At 57.1% G+C, this 25,940-nt stretch overlaps 7 protein-coding genes across 7 annotated transcripts; 4 read left to right on the top strand and 3 right to left on the bottom strand.

The window, feature by feature from the left end:
• Window positions 1–789: 789 nt before the first annotated feature.
• Window positions 790–1,582, bottom strand: L226DRAFT_533857 (uncharacterized protein). The gene is made up of 3 exons (XM_067680556.1): window positions 1,103–1,582; window positions 958–1,040; window positions 790–894 (listed from the first exon to the last, which is right to left on the bottom strand). Exons 1-2 carry the CDS (start codon window positions 1,386–1,388, stop codon window positions 967–969), a joined length of 360 nt encoding a protein of 119 aa, XP_067536356.1. The 5' UTR covers window positions 1,389–1,582; the 3' UTR covers window positions 790–894; window positions 958–966.
• A 2,876-nt stretch (window positions 1,583–4,458) lies between these two features.
• L226DRAFT_570030 (uncharacterized protein) lies at window positions 4,459–7,350 on the top strand (the record flags this gene model as incomplete). Its single annotated transcript, XM_067684390.1, has 7 exons — window positions 4,459–4,710; window positions 4,765–4,920; window positions 5,819–5,888; window positions 5,957–6,029; window positions 6,083–6,102; window positions 6,791–7,202; window positions 7,275–7,350. The coding sequence occupies 7 exons, from the start codon at window positions 4,459–4,461 to the stop codon at window positions 7,348–7,350; spliced, it is 1,059 nt and encodes a 352-aa protein (XP_067536357.1).
• Window positions 7,351–7,748: 398 nt separating this feature from the next.
• L226DRAFT_570031 (MFS general substrate transporter) lies at window positions 7,749–10,476 on the top strand (the record flags this gene model as incomplete). The annotated part of the gene is made up of 18 exons (XM_067684391.1): window positions 7,749–7,995; window positions 8,060–8,127; window positions 8,194–8,208; window positions 8,259–8,287; window positions 8,344–8,392; window positions 8,451–8,470; window positions 8,524–8,547; window positions 8,604–8,678; window positions 8,742–8,895; window positions 8,955–9,003; window positions 9,060–9,131; window positions 9,190–9,309; window positions 9,377–9,401; window positions 9,461–9,475; window positions 9,637–9,695; window positions 9,785–9,977; window positions 10,083–10,216; window positions 10,304–10,476. The coding sequence occupies 18 exons, from the start codon at window positions 7,749–7,751 to the stop codon at window positions 10,474–10,476; spliced, it is 1,521 nt and encodes a 506-aa protein (XP_067536358.1).
• A 766-nt stretch (window positions 10,477–11,242) lies between these two features.
• Window positions 11,243–13,177, top strand: L226DRAFT_388591 (NAD(P)-binding protein). Its single transcript, XM_067674472.1, has 11 exons — window positions 11,243–11,289; window positions 11,366–11,431; window positions 11,500–11,651; window positions 11,714–11,730; window positions 11,791–11,954; window positions 12,015–12,050; window positions 12,098–12,362; window positions 12,414–12,489; window positions 12,547–12,602; window positions 12,671–12,757; window positions 12,817–13,177. The coding sequence occupies exons 3-11, from the start codon at window positions 11,540–11,542 to the stop codon at window positions 13,012–13,014; spliced, it is 1,011 nt and encodes a 336-aa protein (XP_067536359.1). The 5' UTR covers window positions 11,243–11,289; window positions 11,366–11,431; window positions 11,500–11,539; the 3' UTR covers window positions 13,015–13,177.
• L226DRAFT_388492 (glycoside hydrolase family 92 protein) lies at window positions 13,177–16,852 on the bottom strand. Its single transcript, XM_067674471.1, has 16 exons — window positions 16,560–16,852; window positions 16,446–16,504; window positions 16,316–16,390; window positions 16,138–16,264; window positions 15,993–16,039; window positions 15,880–15,932; window positions 15,696–15,814; window positions 15,187–15,636; window positions 15,072–15,133; window positions 14,865–15,021; window positions 14,420–14,808; window positions 14,233–14,361; window positions 14,166–14,174; window positions 14,024–14,110; window positions 13,819–13,966; window positions 13,177–13,761 (listed from the first exon to the last, which is right to left on the bottom strand). The coding sequence occupies exons 1-16, from the start codon at window positions 16,750–16,752 to the stop codon at window positions 13,340–13,342; spliced, it is 2,526 nt and encodes an 841-aa protein (XP_067536360.1). The 5' UTR covers window positions 16,753–16,852; the 3' UTR covers window positions 13,177–13,339.
• A 1,308-nt stretch (window positions 16,853–18,160) lies between these two features.
• L226DRAFT_570034 (MFS general substrate transporter) lies at window positions 18,161–20,780 on the bottom strand (the record flags this gene model as incomplete). Its single annotated transcript, XM_067684392.1, has 18 exons — window positions 18,161–18,348; window positions 18,403–18,536; window positions 18,613–18,805; window positions 18,896–18,954; window positions 19,092–19,106; window positions 19,163–19,187; window positions 19,250–19,369; window positions 19,428–19,499; window positions 19,558–19,606; window positions 19,663–19,816; window positions 19,880–19,954; window positions 20,011–20,034; window positions 20,091–20,110; window positions 20,167–20,215; window positions 20,273–20,301; window positions 20,355–20,369; window positions 20,423–20,490; window positions 20,546–20,780. 18 exons carry the CDS (start codon window positions 20,778–20,780, stop codon window positions 18,161–18,163), a joined length of 1,524 nt encoding a protein of 507 aa, XP_067536361.1.
• Window positions 20,781–23,040: 2,260 nt separating this feature from the next.
• Window positions 23,041–25,706, top strand: L226DRAFT_570035 (P-loop containing nucleoside triphosphate hydrolase protein; the record flags this gene model as incomplete). Its single annotated transcript, XM_067684393.1, has 8 exons — window positions 23,041–23,475; window positions 23,541–24,293; window positions 24,359–24,386; window positions 24,443–24,640; window positions 24,721–24,954; window positions 25,027–25,035; window positions 25,102–25,300; window positions 25,367–25,706. 8 exons carry the CDS (start codon window positions 23,041–23,043, stop codon window positions 25,704–25,706), a joined length of 2,196 nt encoding a protein of 731 aa, XP_067536362.1.
• Window positions 25,707–25,940: the final 234 nt, after the last annotated feature.

Below are 25,940 nucleotides of genomic sequence, written 5' to 3' on the forward strand. Positions count from 1 at the left end.
GTGCGCAGAGAACGAACAGAAGGCCATGGTGTGACTACCGACGGCGACTGCCCCCAAACGCGAACTTGCACGCGTGCGCGAGTCGCTCGGTCTCTCGGGAGTCGGCGCCCTCTGAATTCAGGACGTAACCGGCACTGCCGTGTCCGACGGTCGCACCCCCCCTTCTCCGGTAGCCCCTTCTAAGTTCTAATCCGGAGTCCGCAGCACTCGGACTGGCTCGGACACACGGATGCAGCCTGGGGAAGGTGGCACAAGTACCATACCAAGTGCTATGTAGATTCAATCGACGACAAGGCGAGGCGAACAGCGGCGTTGGGAACACTTCAAATTCGGCACCACGCATGCCTCGTGAGTCGTTGCTAATCCGCGCCAGTTTGACAGATGCGCCACTGCGTCTCGCCCGATTCGGGTCACGGTGGTGGGGCTGCTTCCGCGGACGCTCGCCGTATGTGCCTTTGAAGTTGTCCTTGCTGCTTTGTCTATCTGACAGCAGGCCATGTGGCATGCGGTGGCACATACATAAGTAGGACTTGTACTATTGCACTATTACTACCAGTAGGAGGATTATTGCCTGATGCGCCCCTGGGTCCTCGCTGGCTCGTTTCTGGTAATGGGATCGAGATAGGGCGGGTCGGACGGTCTCCGTCACAATTAATCTGATACAGGCCTCTACAGTAACGTGCCCGGTGCCACGTACGGGAGACTCTTCGGCGGTCCTGGTCCTGGTCCTAGTCCTGCCACGGTATGGTAGTACCGCACGGCACACCCGAACCCTGCCTTCGACTTCGACTTCTCCCTTACGCTTCGCCTTGCGATCCACCCTCCACATGCAATGCGGTGACGGGTCCAGCCCCGGCGGGCCCGCCGTGATTCGCGATTCGCGATTCGCGACTCGTGAGTCGTGGTTTGTGGTTCGTGAAGTCGGCGCAAAGTTGACCAGAATGCTTGCTGCTGCAGGAAAGGCGGTTACCAGTCTGGAATATGGAACTCTGGACTCTGGACTCTGGACTCTGGACTCTGGGCGCGAGCGGCGGGAGAAGGTGCGTCAAGTCACCGTTCACTGGTCACTAGTCACTCCGTAATCGAGTAATCCGTCACCCAGCTCGCTGGCTCGCTTTCGGGATCACACATTGACTATGTGGGGCGTCGAGGGCGTGTCCGCCGGACGTTGCAGTGGGCAAGTGGGCACTGGGCAACGAAGTCGCCTTGCGTTGGGTAATAGGGCCTCGGGAGGTGCACTGTGCCCGAGACGTGCAGTTGGGCCCGGCGCCGGGTGGGGGACTCGAGAGCGGGAGAAGGCCGCCGACAAGGTTACGCTGTGCGGCGTGCGCCGCTGTGCTGGCTCGGGGTGCGGTGCGGGGGGTCGTGTCCTCAGCGCTCAGCTGCATGCTGGTCGTGTGCGCTGTGCGCTGTGCACTGTGCAGAGGGCTTGGAGCTTGGAGCTCTGACGACAACGAAGACGAAGACGAAGCCTGTCCCCATTATCTGGCTCAGTAGGGCTAATAGTAGGAGGCGGCACCGTAATGAATGAGTCATGACGTCCCGTCGGAAGAGGCGGGACGACGGTGCGGCGGGACGGCCGTTCACGTTCATGAAGCGTTGAGGCTCCGAAGCTTCGTCTGGTAGTCGCCGCGGTACGGTAGTCGCGGGGCTCCATAGCGCTCTTCCACTGCCATCTCCGCTCTGTACCCTCATTCGCCGGATGGGTCACGGTGCGGATATGTGTGGACATATGGCGACGGGGATAGTAGCGATAGTATTCACTTCCGCTCATGATTCATGAACTTGACGCTGCGAGGCTCGAGCGCGCGGTGAGGCTCAGGCAGCGCTCGATCGCCTCTTGGTCGGGGCGCCTCTGAGCGTGGAGCGTTGTGAGCCGTCGAAGGTTCAGTCAGTCCAGTGGGGAGTGAGAAGCTTGGGCGGGAGCTGTTGGCATGTTTGGCAGCGGACGGGACGGGTGGACGTGAATGCACCGATAATGCAATTCAGTTTCTGTTTCAACGCCAACGCGTGCGCGCCTCCGCGCTCTGTGCGGTGAGTCGCGGCTGATCGCACGCCGCTGTCCGGAGAGGACGATGAGGCGAGCAGGTCGATGCCTGCAGCTCGGCGCGGGCTGTGCAGCTGCGGGGTCAACGTCAACATGCATACTTGGTCGGTCGGTTTCCCTCCTCGACAGAGTTGGCAAGTACATAGCCTGCTCGTCAGCGTACGAGACCCAGACCCAGACCGTGACGCGTGACCCTTGGCGATGGGGCCCCGTTTCACCAGACTTCTCAAGTTAGCTCCCGCGTCCGAGTCTTCTTGCGCATGCGTTTCTCCCGCCGCAATTACAACAGCACCCACTGCGCAGTAAGGCCACTGGTATACGGTTTACCCGAGAACGTGAAGAAGGTTGCGTCTGCCACGCCCGTACGTGCGGGGGCAAGTCGGGCGCTGGATACGAGGATCGTGGCGTTGGGGCTGCAGGAGTACTACATAGGGCTTCCATACTCGGCTCGGGTGTACGCGAGTGGGCGAGTGGTCGATAGCCGTCAGGGTTTGCATCGGGCTCCCGTTGTGTCGGTCCTCCAGAGTGCGGCCCAAGCACGCAGTTGTGTCCGCTCGGGATGCGGCGGAGGGGAGGTCGCGTGCGGGAACGGTGTCTCTGTCCTCTGTCTGGACTCTCGAGACTCGCGGAGCCCAGGCGCGCGGGCGTGCCGCGGTGCTGAGTCCGACTGACAACGCCCTGAAGCATTAGGTGTTCACCGATCGTTCAGAACGTTCAGAACGTCGAGACGTCCAAGGGTTCTTCATGCGATCCGCGAGACTCAGGTACGTCTGCCATTGAAATGCCAAGTATAGTTTGTAAGTCTGGAGCTCGAGCTCGAGGAGGGGTGCTTCTTTGAACCTTCGGCGGACGAATTGCATCCTTTTTGGACGCAGGCGTTGACAGCGCAGCGTCCGGATTTCCGCTTCACCCTCGAACGCCGAACGCCGAACGCTGAACGGCTACGGCAATTCTGACGAGCTTCGACGTTGCCTGGTTTGGACTCCCCGCTCGGGAACGTATCTCCACCCGCAATTGAGTTGCCAAATGAATCCACGGATGTCAGAAGGCAGACAGCGACAGCGAGGATCGGGCATGGGCATGGGGGTCATGGATGACGATCGTGGCCCGTTGTGCACAGAGCAGATAGCCGTGAGGGTCAGGATCGGCATCCAGTGTGTCGGTAGACCGTAAGCCGTGGACCGTGTAGACCTTTCCCGAGCGGTTTCAAGTTTGAAAATTTGAGGGTGGAGAGTGGGTGCACCGTGCATACACCCGCAGAGCGCAGAGTGCTCGCCTAGGGAGCGCTATGCGACAAGCGGGAACCATACATGGTCGATCCTGTCTCACGCGTTTTCCGGGGGTCCATTCCTGTGCCGTACGGACTTCGCCTCTTTGCTCAGTTGTCGCTAGCCTCGTCGAGAAGGTATGCCACTTCGACTTCCTCATTGAAAAGACGGTCTGGGTCTGGACTGCGATTCATTGTCAACGCGTCGTCCGACGTCGACGTCGAGTCAATGCGCCGCAATACATACTAAGGCCTGTTTTGCTCGCAGATCGCCGTCGTAACGCCGTCTCATAAATCGCGCCCGGGCCGTCGGAGTGCAGAATCCATGACTATCGGGCTCGCTTTCTGCCACCACTGCTTGCGATCCGGAGAGAGTGGAAGCCTCCTGGAGATACGCGGGAGGGTTGGGATCGGTATCCTCTGCCTTGGTGCGCCCGCTTAATTGACGGAATGGGTGGCCACAGTCACTGTGCTCGCCTTCAGAGATTGTTTTTTAAGGTTGACTAATAGCATACAGCTTGAGAGACGGGAGACCTTGAGGGCTAGGAGCTGTATTCCCCAGACGAGGACGAGGAGTTCTGGCTGTCCACGAGCGTTGACGTCGAGTTCTGCAAGCTTCCGGGACCTGGCGAAGCGTTCCAGATCGGTCCGACGCGGTCACGAGGACCCGATAGTTGGTGGTCAGGTGCTCAACAAGGTTCAGGGCAGGTCTGCTCGCGTTGCTAGACGCGTCGGCGCCCTCTCCCTTCGCCACGACTTCACTCATGATCTCGACGTCTACGCATTCCTGTCTCGCTGCTGCTGGTAGCTATCTTGTCGTCGTCGAGGGCTTGAGAGGACGGGGCAGGGCGCTCGGGAAGATTGCCGTTGTGCATGCGGTAACGACAGTCGTCGCCGGCGTATGACCCTGCTCTATACGTACCCTTGTGCTTCTGCCGCTGCTCTGTATCAGATGGCCTGCTTCCGCTCCACTGCTAGCTGCATTCAAGCAGGCTGCCGTCCATGTCTGCTTGAGCTATTCTCAGGTACGTTCACCTCTCAGTCGCCCTTATACCCGTCTTCCTCCCCCGTTCTGCGCCCTTGACGTCGGCACTCCTCAACGCAGCGAGCTAGCCCTGTCACCGCGCACTGCGCACCTCGCATTATGAAGCTGAAGGCCGTTTCTGCACTCGTCGCGCTTGCTCTCGAGCTTCTCACTGTCAGCACATACGCGACTCGCCTGCTCGAAGCACGCCTTCCCCCGCACGTCGACTCGCTCGCCCGGCGGCAGGCTGGCAACAACGGCATCCATCTCGCCGTCTCTCCCGTCTGCGGCCCGCTCTCTGGCAGTGGTAATGTGTCCGACGTCAATGCTGGCGTAGACCTCTCGCGCGTCAAGACCATCGTCGCGTTCGGGGTGCGTTTTCGCGTTTATGCGCAGTATGGACGCGGTTCTGAAAACGTCTTGAAGGACTCGTATACAGACGGAGGAAGACAGGACGGAGGGCCCTTGCCTCCCCCGGTCATCACGCCGCCCGACGCGGAGGCCGGAGGGAGATCGACCGACGGGAGGGTATGGGTGGAGGACATCGCGGACGATATTGGCGCGACGATCATGGACTATGCGGTACGTCGCTCCCTTTCAGAGTTCACGGCGGGCAAGGCCTCGAGAAAAGCGGCGGAGCATGTTCAGGAAAGTCTCGATTGACGAGGACTTTTCTGGTCGTGTTGCGCGTGTGTTTATCGTCGAAAAGGTCGCATATATGCGGGACCCGGGTCATTGTTGCTAGTGTATGATGGGTCCACCACCTGAAAGGTCGCATCTCTGGGTGTCCTTTCAGACCGAGATCAAGGGCGTTGGACCAGGCACCAAATTTTTCTTTGAGGAGGATGGTCGTTGGTGAAATATTCGTTGTCCAGTATGTATACTTTCTGAAGGCTCGCGTGCCCGGACTGTGCATGCCGCCAGTGGTCCCCCAACCGTTTCGTCTGGGGTGTACAGGATGCAGGCGGTCACGATCAGCCGTCTACGTGGGTCTTGTGGGGAGCCGCTGCCGCTTCCTAGGGCGGCTCTCCTCCTCCTACTTCAGAAAACCGTCTCAGGATAGGAAATCTTTTCGGTCCGCGATCAGAAACATCAGAAATCTGGTATCCGTGGCCTTCTGGGGCCCCCATTGCCTACCGAAAAGGTAGCATATACCGAGCCGCCGTCCCCGATGACGGAACTGTCGTCTGTTGACCTCCTTTTGCACGGCGGGAAATTGCACTGTGGGGATGCTTCGCGTGTGGCGCTCGGACGTGCCGTGCCACAAGTTGTACAGGACAATGGCACCTCCGCGAGGGAGAGAAGTTTGGAGTTTAGTGTATGCCGCGGACGGTACTGCAGTCTGTCAGTCGACTCTCGAGAAATTCCCGCACCCCTGGTCCTGTCGTCGAGTTCGTGGCTACGCACGCCCGTCGCGTCCGACGCACCCTCTCGCTCTCTTCGTGTCTTCGTGAACTGATCACCCGCTCCCGACGTTCAGCAATCCGGTGCGTGCACGGACCTCAGCCTGTGGCCGAGCGCGATCAAGAAGGTCGACTTTATCGGGCAGAGTGAGTTCTCGCAGGCTGCGCTTAGCACGACCAAGATTCAGGGGGCGCTGATCCCAGCTTGGTGCTAGTGGCGACGTTCCTGAACCAGTCGAACGACCTTGACCCGGAGACGACGCTCTATGCCGTTTTCTTTGGTATCAAGTAGGTTACTGCGTGCGGTTCTTCCGTTCGTACTTTGTCTGACCTGCGGATAGCGACTTTGAAGACTCGAAGAGTACGTGTCTTGCTCACTGCACCATCCAGAACGTCTAGTCGACCAGGAAGCGAGCGTTTGTACGGCGGACGTTCTGTCGGATTGTCCGCGGGACGGCGAGGACTGGTCAATGCTCGCGCAACGTTAGTGGCTGCGCCTCTCCACCTCCTGGGCGCGTTGGCCGTGGCTTGACACGTTGTCGACAAATGGCGGAGCGTGGCTGAGAGTAATTGTGTCGGGGTGGTGAACATTATCGGGCGCGTGATGCGCACACGCGTTAGAGGATGTGGCGGGAGAGTGACAGCCCTCGAAAGGCCGGTCTGATTGGGCGCACAGTCTACCGGACAAGTGCCCTGATGGATCTGGGACTGCACGTCTCCCGCCATTGCCTGTCGCGCTTCAGCACTCGGTCCTCCGTTCCTCTGCGCATTTGTCTAGACGCGCTTCATCATCATGTTGGCCTCCAGTGCGCGCCATCATGTCCATAACGGGCGTCGTCGACGCTCAGCTGGCAAAGCTCGTGTATCAGTCTAGTCCTAGGGCACAGTGCACGCCTCTCGCTGCAGCTCCGGTGGCCAACTCGAGAAGGCAGACGGACGCGTCACAATACTGTCATTGTGGCTCGCCCGCCTGGCTCAGTGCCCTCTGTAGTGCCCTTTGTCCGCCGGACGAACCTCTCAGTCGCTCAGAATACTGATCCCACCCACAGCTGACGGCGAAGCGAACCTCCAAGCCGCCGCGCAAGTCATCCTCGCCCAAATCCGCACCCTCGCCTCCGCCCCGAGCAACGCGCGCTCCTTCCTCGTCACCGACGTCTACGGGCGCGGCACGCACACCCCCGCGGGCGACGCGTTCGTCCAGACGGTCTTCTCCGGGCTGCACGACCTCCACCTCGGGATCAACTCGACGGGGCACAGCGAGGCTCCGGGCGAGGGCCCGAAGCTGAACGTCGCGTTCGCGGAGTTCAGCCGGATCTGGGACGGGGTGTTGGGGGCGGACCCGGGGTTCGAGGCGTTTGGGTATGTGAGCACGGATGCGTGCATCACGGATTGCTCGGATGTGTTTTGCTCGACGGAGGGGATGTGCGACGACCCAGAGCATTTCTTTTATTATATTCCTGGGTGAGTGTTTTGCGCGGTTTGTGGTGCGTGCGCTGGAGGGGCTTGAGGCTGACGAAGAGCATGCGCGTATAGGCACCCGTCGAAGGAGGGGCACCGCATTATGGCGGACTATGTGGAGGAGGTGTTGGATCGGTGTGGTGAAGCGTGAGTGTCGCACGCGCAGAAGTGATGGGAGTTGGAGTAGGTCGCGGACAACGCAACTCGGGTGATGCGTGGCGATGTGACAGCGTTGTGGGTGCTGCAAATGCGAGGAGCATGCCTAGCTTGTATGGTGCAGTCTGCGGAACCGGATGCTACTTCCGACATTGTTGAACATGTCTGCGCCTTAACGAGGTTCGCATGAGGCCGAATTCTGGGCGCGTCGGACCGGGGGATCCATCCGTTCAATTCGTCCGCGTGGACCCGAGGAAGAGTTCGTCACTTGTGGCTGTCATACGCCACGCCGCACCCGAACTCTGGCCCGCCATATATGAGGTGCGTCACTCGAGTTGTCCCTTGCTCGACCCTCACTCCTTCTTCCACGACCCAGACGACAGAGGCGGGACCATGTCCGATAAGGGAGCGGCGGGAACGGAAAGCCGGAGCGAGAGTCCCACCGAGACGGTCGCAGCGAGCATCCAACAGGCGGCTCTCAAGGGAGGCGACGTCCCGTATGGGGGAGAAGACACGCTCCCGCCGCCCCCGACGCTCACCGCGGAGGAGGAGAAGCGGCTATGGCGCAAGATTGACGTGCGGCTGGTGCCCATCCTCACGCTCATGTACTTGTGCTCGTTCTTGGATAGAGGCAACATCGGTGCGTGGTCTTCCTTTCGGGACGTGACAGATTCAGAGGGGGTAACCGCTGAGAGGAATTGCAGGGAACGCGAAGCTGCAAGGTCTGACGACGCAGCTGAACCTCACTGGAAACAAGTACAACATCGCCTTGGTGAGTCCCAGGCTCGATAATGCGAAGTGACGAGGGCGCTTATGAACTCTTCTCTTCTCATCCCAGACTATGTACTATATAGTATGTGCAGACGCATCAGGATCAAGTGTTCCGCTGAATCTCGTATACAGCCCTACTGTCTCTTCGAATGTCCCGCCAAGTAAGCATCAGATCATGCAGATGTCACGACTCGCTCACCCGGAGTCCGTTCGGTAGCCTTGTACTCAAGAAGATCCGTCCATCGAGGTGGCTCCCGGGCATCACAGTTCGTCATATTGATACGAACGATGAATCACCCATTGTTGACAGTTGTCTCTTCGCAGGTCGTCTGGGGAACGGTCATGTGCGTGTCATACATCCTCCCAACTTCGGTGTTGCACTGAACTGCACTTCTAGGACGCTCATGGGCCTCGTCAAGAAGTACGCTATCCAAATTCTGAGAAGCTGAACAGCTACTCAACGCATTGCTCTCACAGCTATCCCCAATTAATCGGCACGCGTATCTGTCTCGGCGTCGCGGAAGCTGGCCTCTTCCCCGGAGTCGTATTCTAGTCAGTCCTTCGTTAATCAATCCACGTCCCCTTCTCAGTGCACCCGTGCTAACGCATGTGCAGCCTCTCGCTATGGTATCCACGCCACATGCTCCAGTACCGCATTGGAATATTCTTTGGTGGCGCGACGCTGGCAGGCGCGTTCTCCGGCCTGCTCGCCTTCGGCATCTCGTTCATGTCTGGGACGGCGGGCTTGCTTGGCTGGTCGTGGATCTTCGTGAGTTACGCACAGAGCTTAAGCGGAGGCACCCAAAAGTTCACGACCTGGATACACAGATTATTGAGGGCTTGATCACTGTCGTTGTGGGCGCGATCGCGTTCTTTGGTGAGTAATCGCACTGTTGCGAGATTGAGGCGTTCGCAGTGACTAAGTGAGCACAGTCGTCGTCGACTTCCCGCATACCGCAACTTTCCTCACCCCGGAGGAGCGCGCATGGGTTGTGCACCGCAAGAGTAGGTCTTGCGTCTTCAGGCTGGGTGTGCTGGATGCCTAATCAGCCCTTGCCTGCAGAGTACGATAACTCTTCCGTCGGCGAGGAAGAACACTTCGAGCTGCGCCATGTCTGGGAGACACTGCTCGACTGGCAAGTCTGGGCGCATATCCTCCTTCTCATGTCCATCATCGCCCCAAGTGAGTCTTTCTGAGGTACTCGTCTCAGCCTGGGCGAATGCTCACTTTGCCCCCCGGGTCTATGTAGGTACCGGCATCTCTCTCTTCCTGCCGTAAGCAGCTCCTTTCATTCCTCTGTTCATACCAGCCCCCTGAACCTGCGACGATTCAGGTCGATCATACATGGGTGCGTTTCTCGACCTCCACCACTACTTCATCCTAGTCTCTCCAGCTTCCCGCTTCCGTGAAGTATGAATATGAAAGCGGTGGCGGTGAACGCTACTCTACGTTTGAATGTCGACCAATGTCGATCTCCGGGGGCTTACCATTGTCGTGGCACATTCACAGCTTCGGCTTCGACGTCCCCATCTCGCAGCTGCTCACCGTCCCGCCTTATGTCTTCGCAGGTATGCCTTTATGTCTCTTCTCTCCTAGTTCCACCTTAGCCTCGCGGAGATACTCAGGCTGAAGCTCACTCACTCCTCCCACTCCCCAGCTGCAACGCTCCTCGTCTGGGCCGTCTGGTCCGACCACATCAAGAAGCGGTGGCCGTTTGTGCTCGCCGGGCTCCTGTACTGCCTCGTCGGCTTCGCGATCAACATCTCGGACGTATCCTTCGGGGTGAAGTACTTTGGCACGTTTCTCGCCGTCGCGGGCGCGTATGCCGGCTTCCCCGGTGTCATCGCTTGGTGAGCCTTGTCTGTTTCTGTTGCGCTGAGCATACAGTAGGATGACTCTGACATGGGTACACCTGTCACCCGGCACCGTATGTGCGCTGCCAACTTTGAACTTAGGCTGGGGAACAATCTCGCGGGCCAGTACAAGCGCGGGGTGGGCATGGCGCTGCAAATTGGCATGGGCAACTTTGGAGCCGTGATCGCAAGTAACATCTACCGCTCGCAAGACGCTCCGCGATATGTCCTTGGAAGTACGTCTGCCCTTCTCTTTCCCCTCTTGCTCTCTTGCTCTCTTCCTCTTCGCAGCATGGCTGACGCTGGCACGCGCTCACTGACAGACGGCCTCGAGCTGATGTTCATCGGGATCGGGCTGATCGTGCTCCCCTTGACGGTGCTCAACTACAAGCGCATCAACGCACGGCGTGATGCGGACGAGACGGGCATGCAGCTCTCCCCGGAGGAGATTAGGAGGCTGGGCGACCGCGCGCCCGATTTTAGGTACACTATGTGAGTTTGAGTCCTGCCCAATGGACGCGGGGTGCTTCATTGTGAGGGGAGAGCTTTTTCAAAGTAATCCGGTACATCACTATATACTACCATCTAGTTGCTTAAGATACTGTAACGATTATATAGATTTGTTATGCCATCTGCAAATTTTGGTTATGCGGTTACTGCTCAAGCTCGCACTCCTCAAGTTCGTTGTCGGTTGGTAAGCTCCGACGGGCAATGAACATTCGCCACCACTGTATATGGTCTAGTTGGTCGTCGACTAGTACAAGTAAGTACTAGACTTTTATTGGGGGGGGGGGGTAAGTACGCTAGTAAGTAATATCAAATTCCCACGTTCGGGTCGCTCTTCCTCAACAATGGCCATCACCCGCGCCCTCTCCGCACCCCTCCTCCGCCCACCTGAATCACCCTCCAATGCTTTGCGGGAAGCGAAAATGGACCTAGGAACATCCTAACTTGATATGCATTCCTGTACTGGGCTTGGCACTTGAACGGACTCGCATTGCTTGGATCCTCGACTAGTAAAAGATAGCTTCTTCCTCACTGTGACCAAGCCTGTCTAACTCTGAAGTCGTAGTACTGGTATGTGCGGTTCTGCGTCTGGCAGTGAATAGTGCTAGTGAGTGCTGATCATCTTCTTCAAATTGAAGCGCTGATTTTGACCACGATGCAGCGGTGAGCGCACTCCAATCATAGCCTCTATCTATGGTCGGCGCTGACCGCGATGGGAGTACCGTGTACCCCTCGAATAACTTCCTGTGCTAGAGCGGCTTGCTGAGGCGTATCTCTGACAATACAGTGGAATACAGCACTGGTGATTGCAACCCCGCCGACGCTCGCGCTCGTCTTGCGCCCGAGAACGAGGCAGGCCCGCTCATATGTCTGTGCAGGTCCAGATTCAAGCTATTCAAGCCCTGTTCGAGCTCCATGCTGGCAGTCCTGTCTATCTGAACCCTGTTCGTTCTTGACCACAACCTCTTACCACCTCGCCTCCACCTCACGTCTACCTACGCCTATCATCCAGATTGAATTGCGAGTCCTCCTGCTAGAGATTCATTGGAAGGATGGCCTCGTTGTGGAACCAATACTTCTCGCCACGCGGAGAGTGGTCGGTCGATGATGTTCCGGATCAGTCTGGGAAAGTCTTCCTTATAACCGGAGGCACTTCTGGGCTAGGTAGGTGTGGTGTCAACTTCCCAGTCGCATACTAACGCTTGACCCGGGATGGGAACATGCAGGGTTCGCGACTGCTAAGGTGGATTGACCGCGGATAAGGTGTAACGGGGATCTCACTGCTCACGAGCTCTCTGTACAGGTGCTGCTCGCACGGAATGCGCGGGTGTATATCACAAGCAGGGGACATGAGAAAGGTCGACAGGCGGTGAACGAGCTGAGGCGAATCTCGGAGGCTATCTACGTTCTTCAGATGGATCTGTCCGACCTCTATTCGGTGCAGAAGGCGGCTTACGAGTTTGTGAGGTGCGTCCCCTTACTGTTGTGTTTTGCAGAGATTTTGCGGTGGTGACGCCACTATGGCAGCAAGGAGCAATACCTCCATTGCCTGATCAACAATGCGTGAGTCCCAGGCTCTCCATTGACGTTCGTCGACTAATCTGCTCTAGAGGTGTGATGGCACCACCCATAGCCCTACTCACGAGGCAACAGTACGACCTCCAGTTCGGCGTGAATGTCATCGGCCACTTCTACTTGACACAGCTGCTCCTGCCCGTGCTCCTCGGGACAGCGAAAGTGACCGCGCAAAAGGTCCGCGTCCTGAACTACACGTCCTCTGCTCCGCCTGCTCCTCGGATAGACTACACGACCCTTATGGATGGTCCTGTGAGACGGAGGTATACCCCAGCGCAGTTATATCGGCAGTCAAAGCTGGTGCGTCTTATCTCTTCGTCAACCGGGATACCTGCCTTCATTAAGGTTCAGGGTTGCCTCCTGTTAGCGCAGGAGCTCGCCGAACAGTACGGGGAGCAGGGGATTGTCTCTATAGCCATCAATCCAGGTAAACCAATCATACTTCCCTACGTACCTCTAAGGCTCGCATTGAGGACATTCACAGGCAACGTCCGCACGAACCTGAACCGCTACTCCGGAGGGGTCTTTGGGTCTTTATGGGTGAGTGTTTGACTCTACAGCGTCGTGAGCCCATGTCCCGCCCTGACCGTGATTCCCTTCAACCCTAGGATATGTTCTCAACCCATGTCTCAAAAGGAATCCTCACCCCGCTCTTTGCAGCGACCCATCCAAAGGCCGAGTCCTTGAATGGCAAGGTCCGTGACATATCGTGCTCGCACCCTGTACTCTGATGGCTCATGTGTCCTTCGTCAAGATTCTCCATGCCTTTGGGCGCGTCGACACCATCCCTGACACCGTCACCGAGCGGTGCGCACAAGAGACACTGTGGGACTGGCTGGAAGCGCAAATGGAATGTTTTGACCGGACTATTTCCCCGCCGCATAGTGCAGGTCTCCGCGCAGACTCGCTTGACGTCGTGACGATGTATTCTTCACAGGTCAAGCTGATCTGACTTGCCTCCCATCCTTATCTGTATCACTTATACTATAGCCACTTCTCCTCGATGTTATCTATCCTTGATTATTGTCTACTACGTACTCTACGTTGAATTTCTCACCCTGAACTGAAGAGCGTCGAGACCGGAAAGTTCTTCATTGCGTTGACTGAGATAACAATACACAGAAGAGCATGACACAAGCCCAAGAGATGATCGACGATGTGCTAACGAGAGTATCAGTACGGAACGAAGGAGCAGTAATAAACGAGCGTGTATGGGAGAGATATTCGTGTCCAAGATGCGACCTCTTTCCTTCCACTAAGCACCAGAGCCCTCAAGCTCACGCCTGAGTAGCGTTCGACGACGAGTTCGAGTTCGACGAAGGCAGCAGCCCAAAGCCACCAGTCGACAACGACGGCGGGAGCGCATCCGTGCCGTTCCCGCCACACGTCACGTTGATATCATCCGTGAGCGTGAGCTCGACGGTCCCGCCCTTCTCGAACACGTCCCACTCGAGGAAGCAGTTCGACGGCGCGGGCTGGCCGTCGATGGTGACGTTCTGCACGAACACCGTGCCCCCGGTGCCGTTCGCGGGGTTCCCAGCGAAGTTCGTCGCGACGATCGTCGTGGTAGTGTTGAAGACGGGGTTGAAGAACGAGATGGAGGGGAAGTAGGGTGAGGAGAGGAGGTACTGCCGGGTGGCGGGGACGGGGTATAGGCCGGCGAGGTAGAAGGCAACGTAACTACCCATGGCGCCCGAGTCTAGACAGAAGTGTTAGTGAACATGATCGCAGGTGGAATTCCACCGTGGAGACTTGCCATCATTTCCGGGGAGACCATTGATCGCGGTGCTGTAGAACTCAGAGATGACCTGACGCGAACGCTGCGTGCTGCGGCCGGGCGCGTTTGCGTAGTGGTACATGTAAGGGATCTGCTGCGAGGGCTCGTCCGTCGAGTCGAAGTAGTTCTGATGGTATGGATATGATCAGTCATAGCTTATATTCATTGCTTTCGCTGCGCTCACGTTGTCGAAGATGTAGTCCAGACGGGCGATGAACTTCTCAGCGCCCCCTTGCAGCTCGACCAGCTTAGCCGTGTCCTGAGGCGCAAACTGCAGAAGACTTGGAGGTTAGGATACAACATCACTTGTGATATATGAATCGCACCTGAGAGTACTGCATAAGAATAGGTGATCAGTTCATGAGACAGCCCTCCAAAGGTGTCCAAACTTACTACAATCGGTGAGGCCTCATAGAAGCCATCCGGGTTCGTGTTGAACAGGAAGCAGTTCGCGCCGGTCGGGTCGTGGACACTGCAATGTCTTGGGTCCGTGAATCCGAACGTGCCATTCTGGAAGCGAGGCTACCGTGGCGAGTCAGTATCACCAATACATCCAGCGCCGCGCCCAAAAGGCACCTACCTGCATCATGCCCACGATCGTATCATTATCCGGCGAAACGGTATCCGGGTTCCACATGTTCACAAAGTTGCCCGCCCGCGTCGCGTACTTCTCCGCATCTGCCGAGTTGTTCAGCAGCTTCGCGACCTGTGCGACCGCGAAGTCGTTGAACGCGTACTCGAGCGTGCGCGAGACCTGCTTCGTGTTCGCGCCGCCCGGCTCGATGAGGTCCTGCGGGACGTAGCCGAGCGACTTCCAGATGTTCACTTGTCGGCCCTGCAGGTTCCAGTCGACCGGCTGGTCCTCGGCGTCGGCGAGCAGCGCTTTGTAGAGCGCGTCGGGGTCAACGCCCAGCTCTTTGGCATGTGCAGCGTACTTGACGAAGAACTCGCCCAGGATCGGGTCGCCGTCTATGTGAGCGTTGGGGTGAGGAACAGTTATGAAAGTGCCCAATTGCAAGACGTACTACTACCGCCTTGGATCCACTGCTGCGCGGTGGCCCCTCGGCACTCTGGGAGCCAGCCTTCGTGTTGCTGGATGTTGATCATACCGCGCACAATTCGCGCGAAGTTCTCCGGGTCGTGCAGAGACATCAGAGGGTACAGTGTCCGGAACGTGTCCCACTGCCATGTGGTCAGCACTTCAGACCACAGCATAAACGAGAGATACATACGTTGCAGTAGAACGAATCGTAGTAAGGCTCGGTGGAGTTCCAGAGCGGGTTCTCGCCGGAGTCTGTATAGCAACCCGTCAGTCTCTCCCTGGGGCTACAAGAAAAGAAGACTCACAATCAGCAGGAGAAATGTGCGTTCGGTATAGAGAGCTGTAGAACAACTCGATGGTATCGTCGTCCACATTCTCAGTCCCAACTTGGATGCGACCCAGAAGCTCATTCCAAGTAGCCCGCGTCGCAGCCCTAACTCCCTCAAAGTCAAAGTCCGGAATCTCCTCCTCGGCGTTCCTGCACGCCTGGTCGCTCGAGATGTATGACATGCCCGCGCGGACCATGATTGTCGTCGTCCCGCTGCCGTCCTGGTTGAACCCGAGCAGGGCGCCCATCTCGCCGCGGTAATTGATGTACTCCTGCAGGCCGTCGGTGAACCCGCGGATGGGCGAGTTGCCGAGGTAGGTGCCGAACTCCTTGGGCTTCCCGAGGTCGAAGCCGACGCCCTTGAAGTCCATGCATGTATAGACGCGGTACTGTCCTGGGCCGAAGCTGGCAGCGTAGGTCGAGCCGGCTGTGGGCCGGTATTAGCTCGGACGGGCAATGGTACTGGAAGCGCGAGTGTGCACACACCAGTAACGCGGGAAGTGTCGGGGTCAATGTGAACGACTCTAAGGGAGTTGGACTGCTGGCCGTCGTTCGTGACGTCCACGACGAGACGCGGGGTCGTCGAGTTGGCTGGAAAGGTGTATCTGGTAGATTCATTGCCCACGTCAGTCTCGCGCGTGCGAGAAGGCTGGACCCATGACCGACTCACCTGTGCAACGCCGTGCGCTTCGTCGCGGTCAGCTCGACACGGATACCCGTGCTCTATCCCCGCGTCCCTAGCATCAGAAGCTGCTGTGACATCACATGGAAGACGATACTAACCAGGTTTGAAGCGAAGTAGCCTGGCTCGGCGGCATCGTCGGGCGAACCTGTCGAGAAGGGTATTATTAGCATGTCCCGCTGTCCGAGATAGTATGCACAGTGGCAGGAAACGGGACAACGTGCGCGTGCAGAGCGACAGTCGTACCATTTGCTAGGAGTGCACGCTTGACCTTGCGTGAGTTGATGTCACAGGGGCAGACTTCGAAACGATCGTTGTCGCCGCTGCCGCAATTGGCGAACGGCCAGACCTTGAAAACTGAAAGTGGGACAGACTGTTGACGTTTGCGTCAGCATGCGTTCCAGCCATTGGCGGGTACACGTACTCCTCCAGTCCCGTCATCATGTAGCTGCGAGAAACCCGTAGCGGAGAAGTTTGGGTTGGCATCATATCCTGCATGCTATAACAAGAGGTGGGCTTGATATCCGCGTTAACATGCAAACCGAGATACTCACGTTGTCACCGGAATCTGTGTCCATCCCCACCTTCACCATTCCATGCGGAAGGGTCACGCCTAAGCAATGCATGGTCGTTAGACATCATCGAAACAATGCATCACTTGCACGCACCAGGGAACGCATGACCGGAGCTCGTCGTGCCAATGAACAGGTTAACACGACTAGCAGGGTCAGGAATAGGTACATCCGCCCTCTTGCCCGTCTTCAGCGCGGCATATGGGGTGTGCCGGGGATGCACATGGGAGGAGCTCGAGAAGGCGGCAAAGCCCACGACGGCAAGGAGCCATGGAAGTGAGCGCAACATATCAGCACCCGCACTGCACTGTTTGCAGCTTGGGGAGAGGCGGCGAGGCGGACGAACCTCGCTATATATGAGGCCCTAGCAGAATGTGCGTCTCGGGACGGGCACTATTACCTCTTACGCCCGACGCGCGAACACAGAAGCTTATACTATAACATCCCCAGAGCCAGAACGGCGGTGATGGTAGGGTAGCAGCCGGAGGGATGATTCAGTCTGTAGACGGCAAGCAACGTACCTGTGCCGACACGGCCCATTCACGTCCGTCAATGGGGGGCGCATGGCCGCAGCTCACATGTCCGCGTCTTCGCTTCCGTGTGCAACACCATCCGCCTAGGGCTATAGAGGGGTGGAAACGGCGGAATATCACTGCACCTCGAGATGCTCGGAGTGCCAGGACGGGATGGCGGCGCTCGCGCGTCCAAAGCTCACTTCGAGACGCGACGCATCTGCATCTGATCAGGTTTCGAGAGCGGCAAAGTAGGACGTCGCGGGGGTCGGACGGAGGATCAGAAGTTGAAGAAGCTGTGGAGCCATGCGCAACCGCGTCGCTGGCCTTGCTGGGCGTGCCGCCTGACGACTGCTCGTGACTGACCTAGCGCGAGGAGGACGTCCAGTGTGGTGATTTAATGCTTTTCTCGTCGCATTGAGTGCCCCAGGAAGGTACAGAATGAAAGGAATACGGTTGAAGCCGACCACGGGAGTGTACCGTGCGGGAATACCGGTCGGCGCCAAGGCCCAAGGGTTCGTTGCGCGTATATAGCGACCGCCGGGAGAAGTCCTCGGACTGAATCCAGCTGATCAAGCTCCATTCCTGCAGAGCCTTCGTCCTAAGAAGTGACGTATATCATTCATATAGCCTTTGCAGAGCGAGATCTAACGGGGTGATGTGAACTTGAAGCGAAGCTCGCATGATGAAATTCCGCACTATACCAAGAACGAAGCCCGACGTCGCCTCTGGCGGATTGCAAAGAGGCGGAGGTCCATCTCTTCCTCAGCACAAGATAATACCAAACCCAGCTCAAAGGGGGTGCTTCATGGGGCTACGGGGCGTAGCATACGTCCTGTAATCGCCAGGAAAGTCCACTTCACCCACGGTAGTTAGTAACATCCGACCAGTGAATGTATTGATGTCCTTACCTGATCATGTCAGCGTTCGCAACTACTCGCCAAACTCACCCAGGAAAGTGCAGATGGGGAGATGCTGGAGGAGCAGAAGAACGGTCGCGCCGCCCCCGAGGAGCAGCAATTTGAAGCACGTGACCGCCTGTGTCACACGGTCTAGGCACGGGGCCCAGCTGGAAGGCGGAAGCTTGGGACATAAGTCTATAGTTACACCCATCTTAAGCTCATAGTCGTACAGGATATACATCGGGAAAGCTCTCCTCTCCCAAGGGAGCAGCAGAACCGGACCTCAGAGAGTGTACCGGAAGTCGGGCGCACGGTCACCCAGCCTCCTAATCTCCGCCGGGGTGAGTTTCGTGCCCGTCTCGTCCGCCTCCTTCTGCAGTACATCGCGCCGCGCATTAATGCGCTTATAGCTGAGCACCGTAAGGGGTAACGCGATGAACCCGATCCCAACGAACATCAGCTCGAGGCCGTCTGTTGTGCGCGCACTCAGCGAGAGGAAGGGGAAGAGAAGAGAGACAGACATACGCCCGAGGATATATCGCGGAGCGTCTTGCGAGCGGTAGATGTTACTCGCGATCGCGCCTCCAAAGTTGCCAATGCCAATGTGCAGCGCCATACCGACTCCGCGCTTGTAGTGGCCCGCGAGGTTATTCCCTAGCCTGTTTGCAGCCCAAGTACCCAGGTCAGAGTCATCCTGCGCGCACCGATTTGCATCATACAACAGGCCAGGCTCACCAAGCAACGACACCCGGGAAGCCGGCATACGCGCCCGCCACAATGAGGAATGTGCCAAAGTACTTCGCCCCAATAGGCACATCCGAGATGTTGATCGCGAAGCCGACAAGGCAGTACACGAGCCCAGCGAGCACAAACGGCCACCGCTTCTTGATGCGGTCGGACCAGATCGCCCACACGAGGAGCGTTGCGGCTGGGAGTGGGAGTGAGTTTCGGTGTCCTCGTGAAGTTAAGGCGGAACTAGAGGAGAAGAGACGGGGTAGAATGGAAGGGGAAGACGTACTCGCAAAGACGTAAGGCGGGACGGTGAGCAGCTGCGAGATCGCAGTGCTGAAGCCGAAACTGTGAATATGCAACGACAATGGTCAGCTCCCGGTCATCGACATTCAGTGTCCACGTCCAGCGCTTCCAAACTTCCAGAGGAAGGCGGAAGGGGGGATGTTGGAAGGAGCGGGATCAGTAGAGGACGAGAGACGCACCCGTTGATGATCGACCTAGACCATGGCAGATTTAGTAAGTTGATATGAACACACGCAAAGGAGCTGCTTACGGGAGGAAGAGAGAGATGCCGTACACTGCATAGACAGGGCAGCGTGAGCATTCGCCCGGGCTGAGACGGGTATCTGAGAAGACTCACGCGGGGTGATGATGGACATGTAGATGAGGATATGCGCCCAGACCTGCCAGTCGAGCAGTGTCTCCCAGATATGGCGCAGCTCGAAGTGTTCTTCCTCGCCGACGGAAGAGTTATCGTACTCTGCAGGCAAGGGCTGATTAGGCATCTAGTACACCCAGGCTGGAGACGCAAGACCTACTCTTACGGTGTACAACCCATGCGCGCTCCTCCGGGGTAAGGAAAGTTGCGGTATGCGGGAAGTCCACGAGGACTGTACGAGTACGTGCTCGATTAGTCGCCTCAGCACCTCGAACAGTGCAATCACTCACTGAAGAAGGAGATCGCGCCCACGACGACAGTAGCCATACCCTCAATTATCTACATCGAGGGCGTGAGCTTCTGGGTGCTCTAGCAGAAGCCTGTGCGCAACTCACGAAGATCCACGACCAGCCAAGCAAGCCCGCCGTCCCGGCCATGAACGAGATGCCGAACGCAAGCAGGCCCGAGAACGCGCCAGCGAGAGTTGCGCCACCAAAGAATATCCCGACTCGATACTGGAGCATGTGGCGTGGATACCAGAGCGAGAGGCTGCAAATGCGTCAGCACGAGTGCACGGAGACAGGGACGTGAATTGTTAAATGAAGGACTGACTAGTATACGACCCCGGGGAAGAGGCCGGCTTCCGCGACGCCGAGGCAAATACGCGTTCCCACTAGTTGTGGGTAGCTGCAAGAGTGACACGTTCAGTAGCTGTTGGGATCAGCGAAGCTTGGATAGCGTACTTCTTGACCAGGCCCATGAGTGTCCTGGATACGGAGTTCAATACGACACCAAAGTTGGTAGAAGGTATGACCAGACGCACATGATCAATCCCCAGACGAGCTTCAAACACATAACTTTCAGTGATTTCGTTAATCGTTCGTGTCAATATGACGCACTGTGATACCCGGGAGCCACTTCGATGGACGGAACTTCTTGAGTACAAGGCTACCGAGCAAGATCCAGGTAAGTAAGGTCATTTAATACGCATAATCCGACGCTTACTTGGCCGGACATTCGAAGAGACAGTAGGGCTGCATGGAAGATTCAGCGGAACACTTGGATCCTGAGGCGCGTCTGCACATACCACGAAGTACATGGTCTGGGGATCACTTCGTAAGCGCTATCGCCACTTCGCGTCGCATCTGGACTCACCAAGGCGATGTTGTACTTGTCTCCAGTAAGGTTCAGCTGCGTCGTCAAACCTTGCAGCTTCGCGTTCCCTGCGGCTCTTCAGCTGCTGTCGCTCTTTCATTGCCCAAAAGTAAGACCACGCACCGATGTTGCCTCTGTCCAAGAAAGAGCACAAATACATGAGCGTGAGGATGGGCATCAACCGCATGTCAATCTTGCGCCATAGCCGCTTCTCCTCCTCCGCGGTGAGCGTCGGGGGTGGTGGGAGCGTGTCTTCTCCTCCATACGCGAGGTCGCCCTTCACAGGTGTCTCCTGGATCGTCGGCGCGACTTTCTCGTTGAGACCCTCGCTCCGGCTCTCCGTTCCCTTATCAGACATGGTCGCGTCTTCGTCGCCTGGATCGTGGAAGAAAGAGCGTCAAAACGTGAGGGTCGTGAAGAGGACGACTCCGGTGACACTGACAGCCCAGGGACACACCTTATATACGGCACGCGCGTAGACGATACGTCCCATACACACGCTAATCAAGCCCCGATGTCAGGTCCCCGGCGCGGGGACCCACTGACCACGGAACGAGCCAGAGTTACGGCTGCGGCGTGTCGTATGGCAGCCACAAGTGGTATGAACTCTGTCTCGGGTCCACCGCATAAAAGTAGAACAACAGGGCCCCGGGTAACAGGCGCGCCCGTTCGGTCTCATGTGAACCTTCTCAGGGCGCAGATATGTTTAACTAGGGTGCGAGTGCAGGAGGCGTGTTCGTCTTTGTAAGTGGAGGATAGCTGATGGTAGACGACGAGGCGGACCAGGTGAGCAGTCGAGCGGGAGATACTGTAAGGCTACCCGAGAGCGGGTGGAGGATGGGAACGAAGGTGCATTCCTTGGCGGTCGTCCCGTGACAGATACGAGAAGGCGTTTGGGCGACTGTTGGCACTGTCAGAGGCTGAGAACGTCCACGTCAAAATGCATGCAACGTTTCCGAATACTAGGTGTGACTGCATAGAGGACTTACTTCTACTGAACCCGAGACATCTGTGGATGGAACGAGTCTCAATATCAATACTATGTATGTACAGTATTCCAGAAGCCGTAACCTATACCCCATGGGGTACTGGTTCAATCGGTATCTCTTAGATCAAAATGCGGGGTAGGGAGTGTCAGATGACACCCGCAGTTACAGTGTGATTTGAACGCCGTGCTAGGCCGTACCTGGATCATTCGCTCCCGGATCATGCTGGTGACGCAAGCATTCAAGCGACAGCACACTTGGCCATGGCTTACAGTAACATCACTGCACAGAACGCATCATAAGTTCCAACTTCCATCTCAAAAATGATTGGGAATGGAACCCTTGGGAACGAACCAGCTTACTGATGCGCTCTCTTCCGGTTGAGCGACGATAGCCCTTCCTGATGGTTTCTGTTAGCGGAAAGACGCGTGAAAACTTCCAACGGTGCCGTTCAAAACTGCACTGAGACTACTAGACTCGTTCAAACGTTCAACGTTCAACGTTCGACAAGGTTTAGAATCCGGGTAAGCGGGATAAGCTGATGAGCTCTTTCGGAGTCTGATTTATTTGTATTGGACACTTCATGGCGCTTACTTCTTTCGGAATCTGAGTTACATCTTTTCAACGTTGCTTTTAGGCGTCTCCAAGTTCCGGCAATTGACGACTTCCAACTCATCCGCTTTCACTGCCAAATTGCGTCGACTTGTACCGCAAACCATCGTTGCTTGCTCGGGGTCGGACGTGAGTCCTTCTGGTAATATATCATGGAGTTTGCGCGTGTCGATTCATCTCTAATCGTAGCTATCAGTTATAGTATTAGTCTATCACACGAGGCAACAGGACAATATTCACCGCATCTTGCACTGAACGTATCACTCTGCCTCAGTGAATAAGCTTCATCGAAGGAGAGTGATTTAGAGAGGTATTCACCAGCCGCCAGGGTCCGAATGATCTGATTCACACTGTCCGCAGTCCAATTAACTCACCGGGTCCGCCGGGTGGCACAAGTCATCGCCCATATACACCGCCGTGTGGTTTACCCACGTTCCAAAGTGCAAGAGTACGTTGAGCTTGCTTCTATTGGCAACACGAGGTCACTTATCAGATTAGTTGGCACGTGCTGGCAGGGAATCTAATTGTCGTTTCTCCACACAGAGTTGCCACTGCCGCGAAACATCAACATTTTCGAGGGGTGTTCTCGTTTCCTTCCCTGTCAGAGCGTATCTTGTTGAGGGTCCCGGTACGTGTCACTTCTCCATGCGATGGGCTGAGCCTGTTTGACGCTTTACTCTGCACTGTGGCTGTAGTCCGCTGCGGTTGCTGCCGGATACAAAAGCGCTTTGTACGTCCGATGCGGAGTTGCCACATCTGCTGCAGTAGAGCGCCACGAGGCTCATTTATCATCGCCCTAGGATCCCGCACATAAGAACCCGCCGCCGGACGTGCTTGTCTCCTCCCATACTCCCTACACAGCGCGCCACTCCCAACAAGACTACGCAAAATGAGCGCTTTCAGACATCGTGCTCGTGCTCGCTTCGTGCAAGGTAAGCTTTGCCGTCCTGCCACCGATTCCTCCTCCCATTCCTCGCAGGTGGCGCCGGAGGCCATGCAGTACCTCCACATATCATTAACATGCTCGGTATGCCAGCTGGCATTGTCGACGATTCTTCACCTGGCTTTGCCATGCCCGCCCAAGCCGGGGAGATGGTCGAGATGGACACCTCAAACGACCTTCCCCAAGTCAAGGAAGAGATCCCAGAAGGGCCACCGGGGAGCGTTCTCGAGGTCAAGTACCTTCACGAGGTTCATGACGTCTTCAAAAACCAGTGGTCCATCCGCCCTGCGCCACCGCCTACTGAGGAAGACAAGACGCGCACAAACGAGGCGCAGAAGTACAACGTCTACGCATTCGCCGTCATCCGAAAGTTCAACCATAGCCAGGACGGCAAGACGAACACATTCAACGTGACGACAACGCTGCAGATCAACAGCCCCGAGCTCATCAAGGTCGGACAAGATGTCATCGGACACGTGCAGGGCATATCCTGGACCGCGAAGCCCCTTCGTGTACGTTGCCTTGCCGCAGCGATCCCGGCTAGACCTCTGACGCTAAAACTTTATCTCTGACCTAGATTGATCCGCATACCCTCCTTGCTTGGCTCCCGGAGCTCCTCGCGCATGCCGAGAAACTCAAAGCCGAGGTGCAGAACGAGCCGGAGGAGTCTCCTCTCCGTCGTACGCACGACCATCTCTCCCATCTCCTCGGATACATCAAGGACACGTATTCCAGTACCCTCGATACTCTCGCATCTCTCCTCAAGCACGATGAGATCACCTTCGATCTCCTCTGGAGTCTCTTTGTTCCGGGAAAGACGACCCTGTACATGCTCTGCCCGATCACCTCCGAGCCACGATGCGTCCGCCTCGTGCACTCGGAGCTTTGCCAAAAGGCCGATCATCAAGCGGCCGTGTCCGCCGCATATGACCCAACTGGGCTGCTCACGTCAAAGAACTCACAAGAGGGACAGATGCAGTACTTTTGGCGGCTCGTAGTCGAATACGTCGAAGTCGACATCGGGGCCCCTGCGGAGAACCTTGGAGACCTCGGTACCGGTGCAAACGTTCAGAGGAAGAAGAGGATGCCATTTGGCTTTGCCGGCCTTGGGCGCGTCATCGATATTCCGCGGTACAAGGGCACCAAGAAGATTTCGCAGTTGGCTGCGTACCCGATTCAGTACTACGCGGGCCCGGGAGGCGTCGACGGCTTGAAGGAGCGTTTAATCGCTCGCGGGAAGAAGTGGGCAGAGATTGCGGGTGGTATGCACCACGTCGCGTACCGCGGTCTCGCCTTTAGGTTCAAGGAAGTAGGGCATCTCAAGCACAGCGTACGTCAATGTTCCTTTTTGCTCGGATCCGTGATGCATGCTGACGTCGGAGCGACCCTGCACAGGTCAACTCAAGGATCATGATAGACCGGAGTCAGTCGTTCCTGCGGTGCCGAACCACGCGTGTGAGCTGACGATGCCTTCCGCAGAGACATTCGCGGACACTGTTCCGAACTACCCCATGCTCCCGCGGGTGTCGAAGAACCTTGCGGGCCAGGATATAGATAGACACGCTCAGCGCGCGCGGGCGCACCTCGCAGATGCCGATATGCGTGAGCTCACGGACGAGGAGCTGCTGCTCACTTCGCCCATCGTATATGGATTCAGCTTCTCAGATAAGCAGTGGTGTGAGTACCGCGTTCCTGGTTCCCACACGGGGAGACCCACGTATATCCATAGCCGTGCTAATCTCACGCACGGGATGCAGTGGAGTTCATGGTCGAGCGGGTCGAGGAGTTCAAGTGGAATGACGAGGCGTTCGAGCAGCTCGTCATCCCGGCCAAGCACAAGCAGGTCCTCAAGACGCTCGTCGAGTCGCACAACGCCGGCTCGTCGAGGAAATTCGACGACTTTGTGTCGGGCAAGGGCCATGGGCTCGTCATCAACTTGTTTGGCAACCCGGGTACGGGAAAGAGCCTCACTGCGGAAGCCATGAGCGAATGTACGTCCCCGCCTCCCATGTTATGCTTACAATAGGCCACTCACCGGTCCCGCTACGTCGCTCCCCATATAGACGTGCGAAGTGAGTACCCCTGGGTATGGCCATCTTACGCCTTACCGTGCTGACAGTGTCCGCACCTACTTTTAGAGCCCCTCTACGTCGTGGGAGCGGCCGACCTCGGGACGCATGCCGAAACCCTGGACAACAACCTCACCTCGATCCTCAAGGTGTCCGCGATCTGGGGTGCAGTCGTCCTGATAGACGAGGCGGACGTGTTCCTGGAGGAGCGCACGCTCGCACACCTCGAGCGCAATGCCATGGTCGCGGTGTTCCTCCGGCAGCTTGAGTGCGTCCCCGTTCCGTTGAACTCACGCGAACTTGCCCACTCACCAGCACTGTTACCGTTTACCAGGTACTTCCGCGGGATCCTCTTCCTGACGACGAACCGCGTCCGCGTCTTCGACGAGGCCTTCCAGTCCCGTATCCACGTCTCGCTGCGGTACCAGGACTTGTCTTCGGATGCGAAGCGCCAAATCTGGGTCGCCTTCCTCAAGCGCGTCAACGGGGACATCCAGTACGGCGGCCTCTCGCACGATGAGCTGCGCACGCTGGGCGAGAAGAAGGTCAATGGACGCCAGATCAAGAACATCGTCAAGACCGCAGGCGCACTCGCGCAGGGCCGTCAGGAGCAGCTGGGCTTTGACCACCTCGAGCAGGTGCTGGACTTGATGGAGCAATTCGACACAGCGTAAGCGTCCCCTTGAGGGTGATGTGGGTGAATATCAAGCTGACCACTTGCGCGCAGGCATATTATGTATCAATAGAGGTGCTCCCCAACTTCGTGTAATGATCCTTTGTATCGCCCGTTACCCCTGGAATGTTGTGTCTATAGAACTCAATGCAGATATCCGAGGATTCCCCGGTAGACCCTCCTCCAAGTCGTCTGGCCGGAGGTAACGGATGCTGACCTCCTCACAGGTCCGATA

The sequence above is a fragment of the Lentinus tigrinus genome (genome assembly GCF_003813185.1).
Source record: "Lentinus tigrinus ALCF2SS1-7 unplaced genomic scaffold L226scaffold_9, whole genome shotgun sequence".
NCBI classification, from domain to species: domain Eukaryota; kingdom Fungi; phylum Basidiomycota; class Agaricomycetes; order Polyporales; family Polyporaceae; genus Lentinus; species Lentinus tigrinus.

Excerpts from the sequence above, each read along its gene's own strand:
- L226DRAFT_388492 (XM_067674471.1), bottom strand. The coding sequence starts at position 16,752 with ATGTTGCGCTCACTTCCATGGCTCCTTGCCGTCGTGGGCTTTGCCGCC. Across the intron at positions 14,809-14,864 it reads GTGGATCCAAGGCGGTAGTA|ACGGCGACCCGATCCTGGGC; the intron begins GTACGTCTTGCA and ends ACGCTCACATAG. Across the intron at positions 13,967-14,023 it reads TGGACTACATCTTCGACAAC|AACTACTTCGACTCGACGGA; the intron begins GTGAGCGCAGCG and ends CCATACCATCAG.
- L226DRAFT_388591 (XM_067674472.1), top strand. The coding sequence starts at position 11,540 with ATGGCCTCGTTGTGGAACCAATACTTCTCGCCACGCGGAGAGTGGTCG. Across the intron at positions 12,051-12,097 it reads CATTGCCTGATCAACAATGC|AGGTGTGATGGCACCACCCA; the intron begins GTGAGTCCCAGG and ends AATCTGCTCTAG. Across the intron at positions 12,603-12,670 it reads GGGTCTTTGGGTCTTTATGG|GATATGTTCTCAACCCATGT; the intron begins GTGAGTGTTTGA and ends CTTCAACCCTAG.
- L226DRAFT_533857 (XM_067680556.1), bottom strand. The coding sequence starts at position 1,388 with ATGCAGCTGAGCGCTGAGGACACGACCCCCCGCACCGCACCCCGAGCC. Across the intron at positions 1,041-1,102 it reads CCCGAAAGCGAGCCAGCGAG|CTTCTCCCGCCGCTCGCGCC; the intron begins CTGGGTGACGGA and ends GACTTGACGCAC.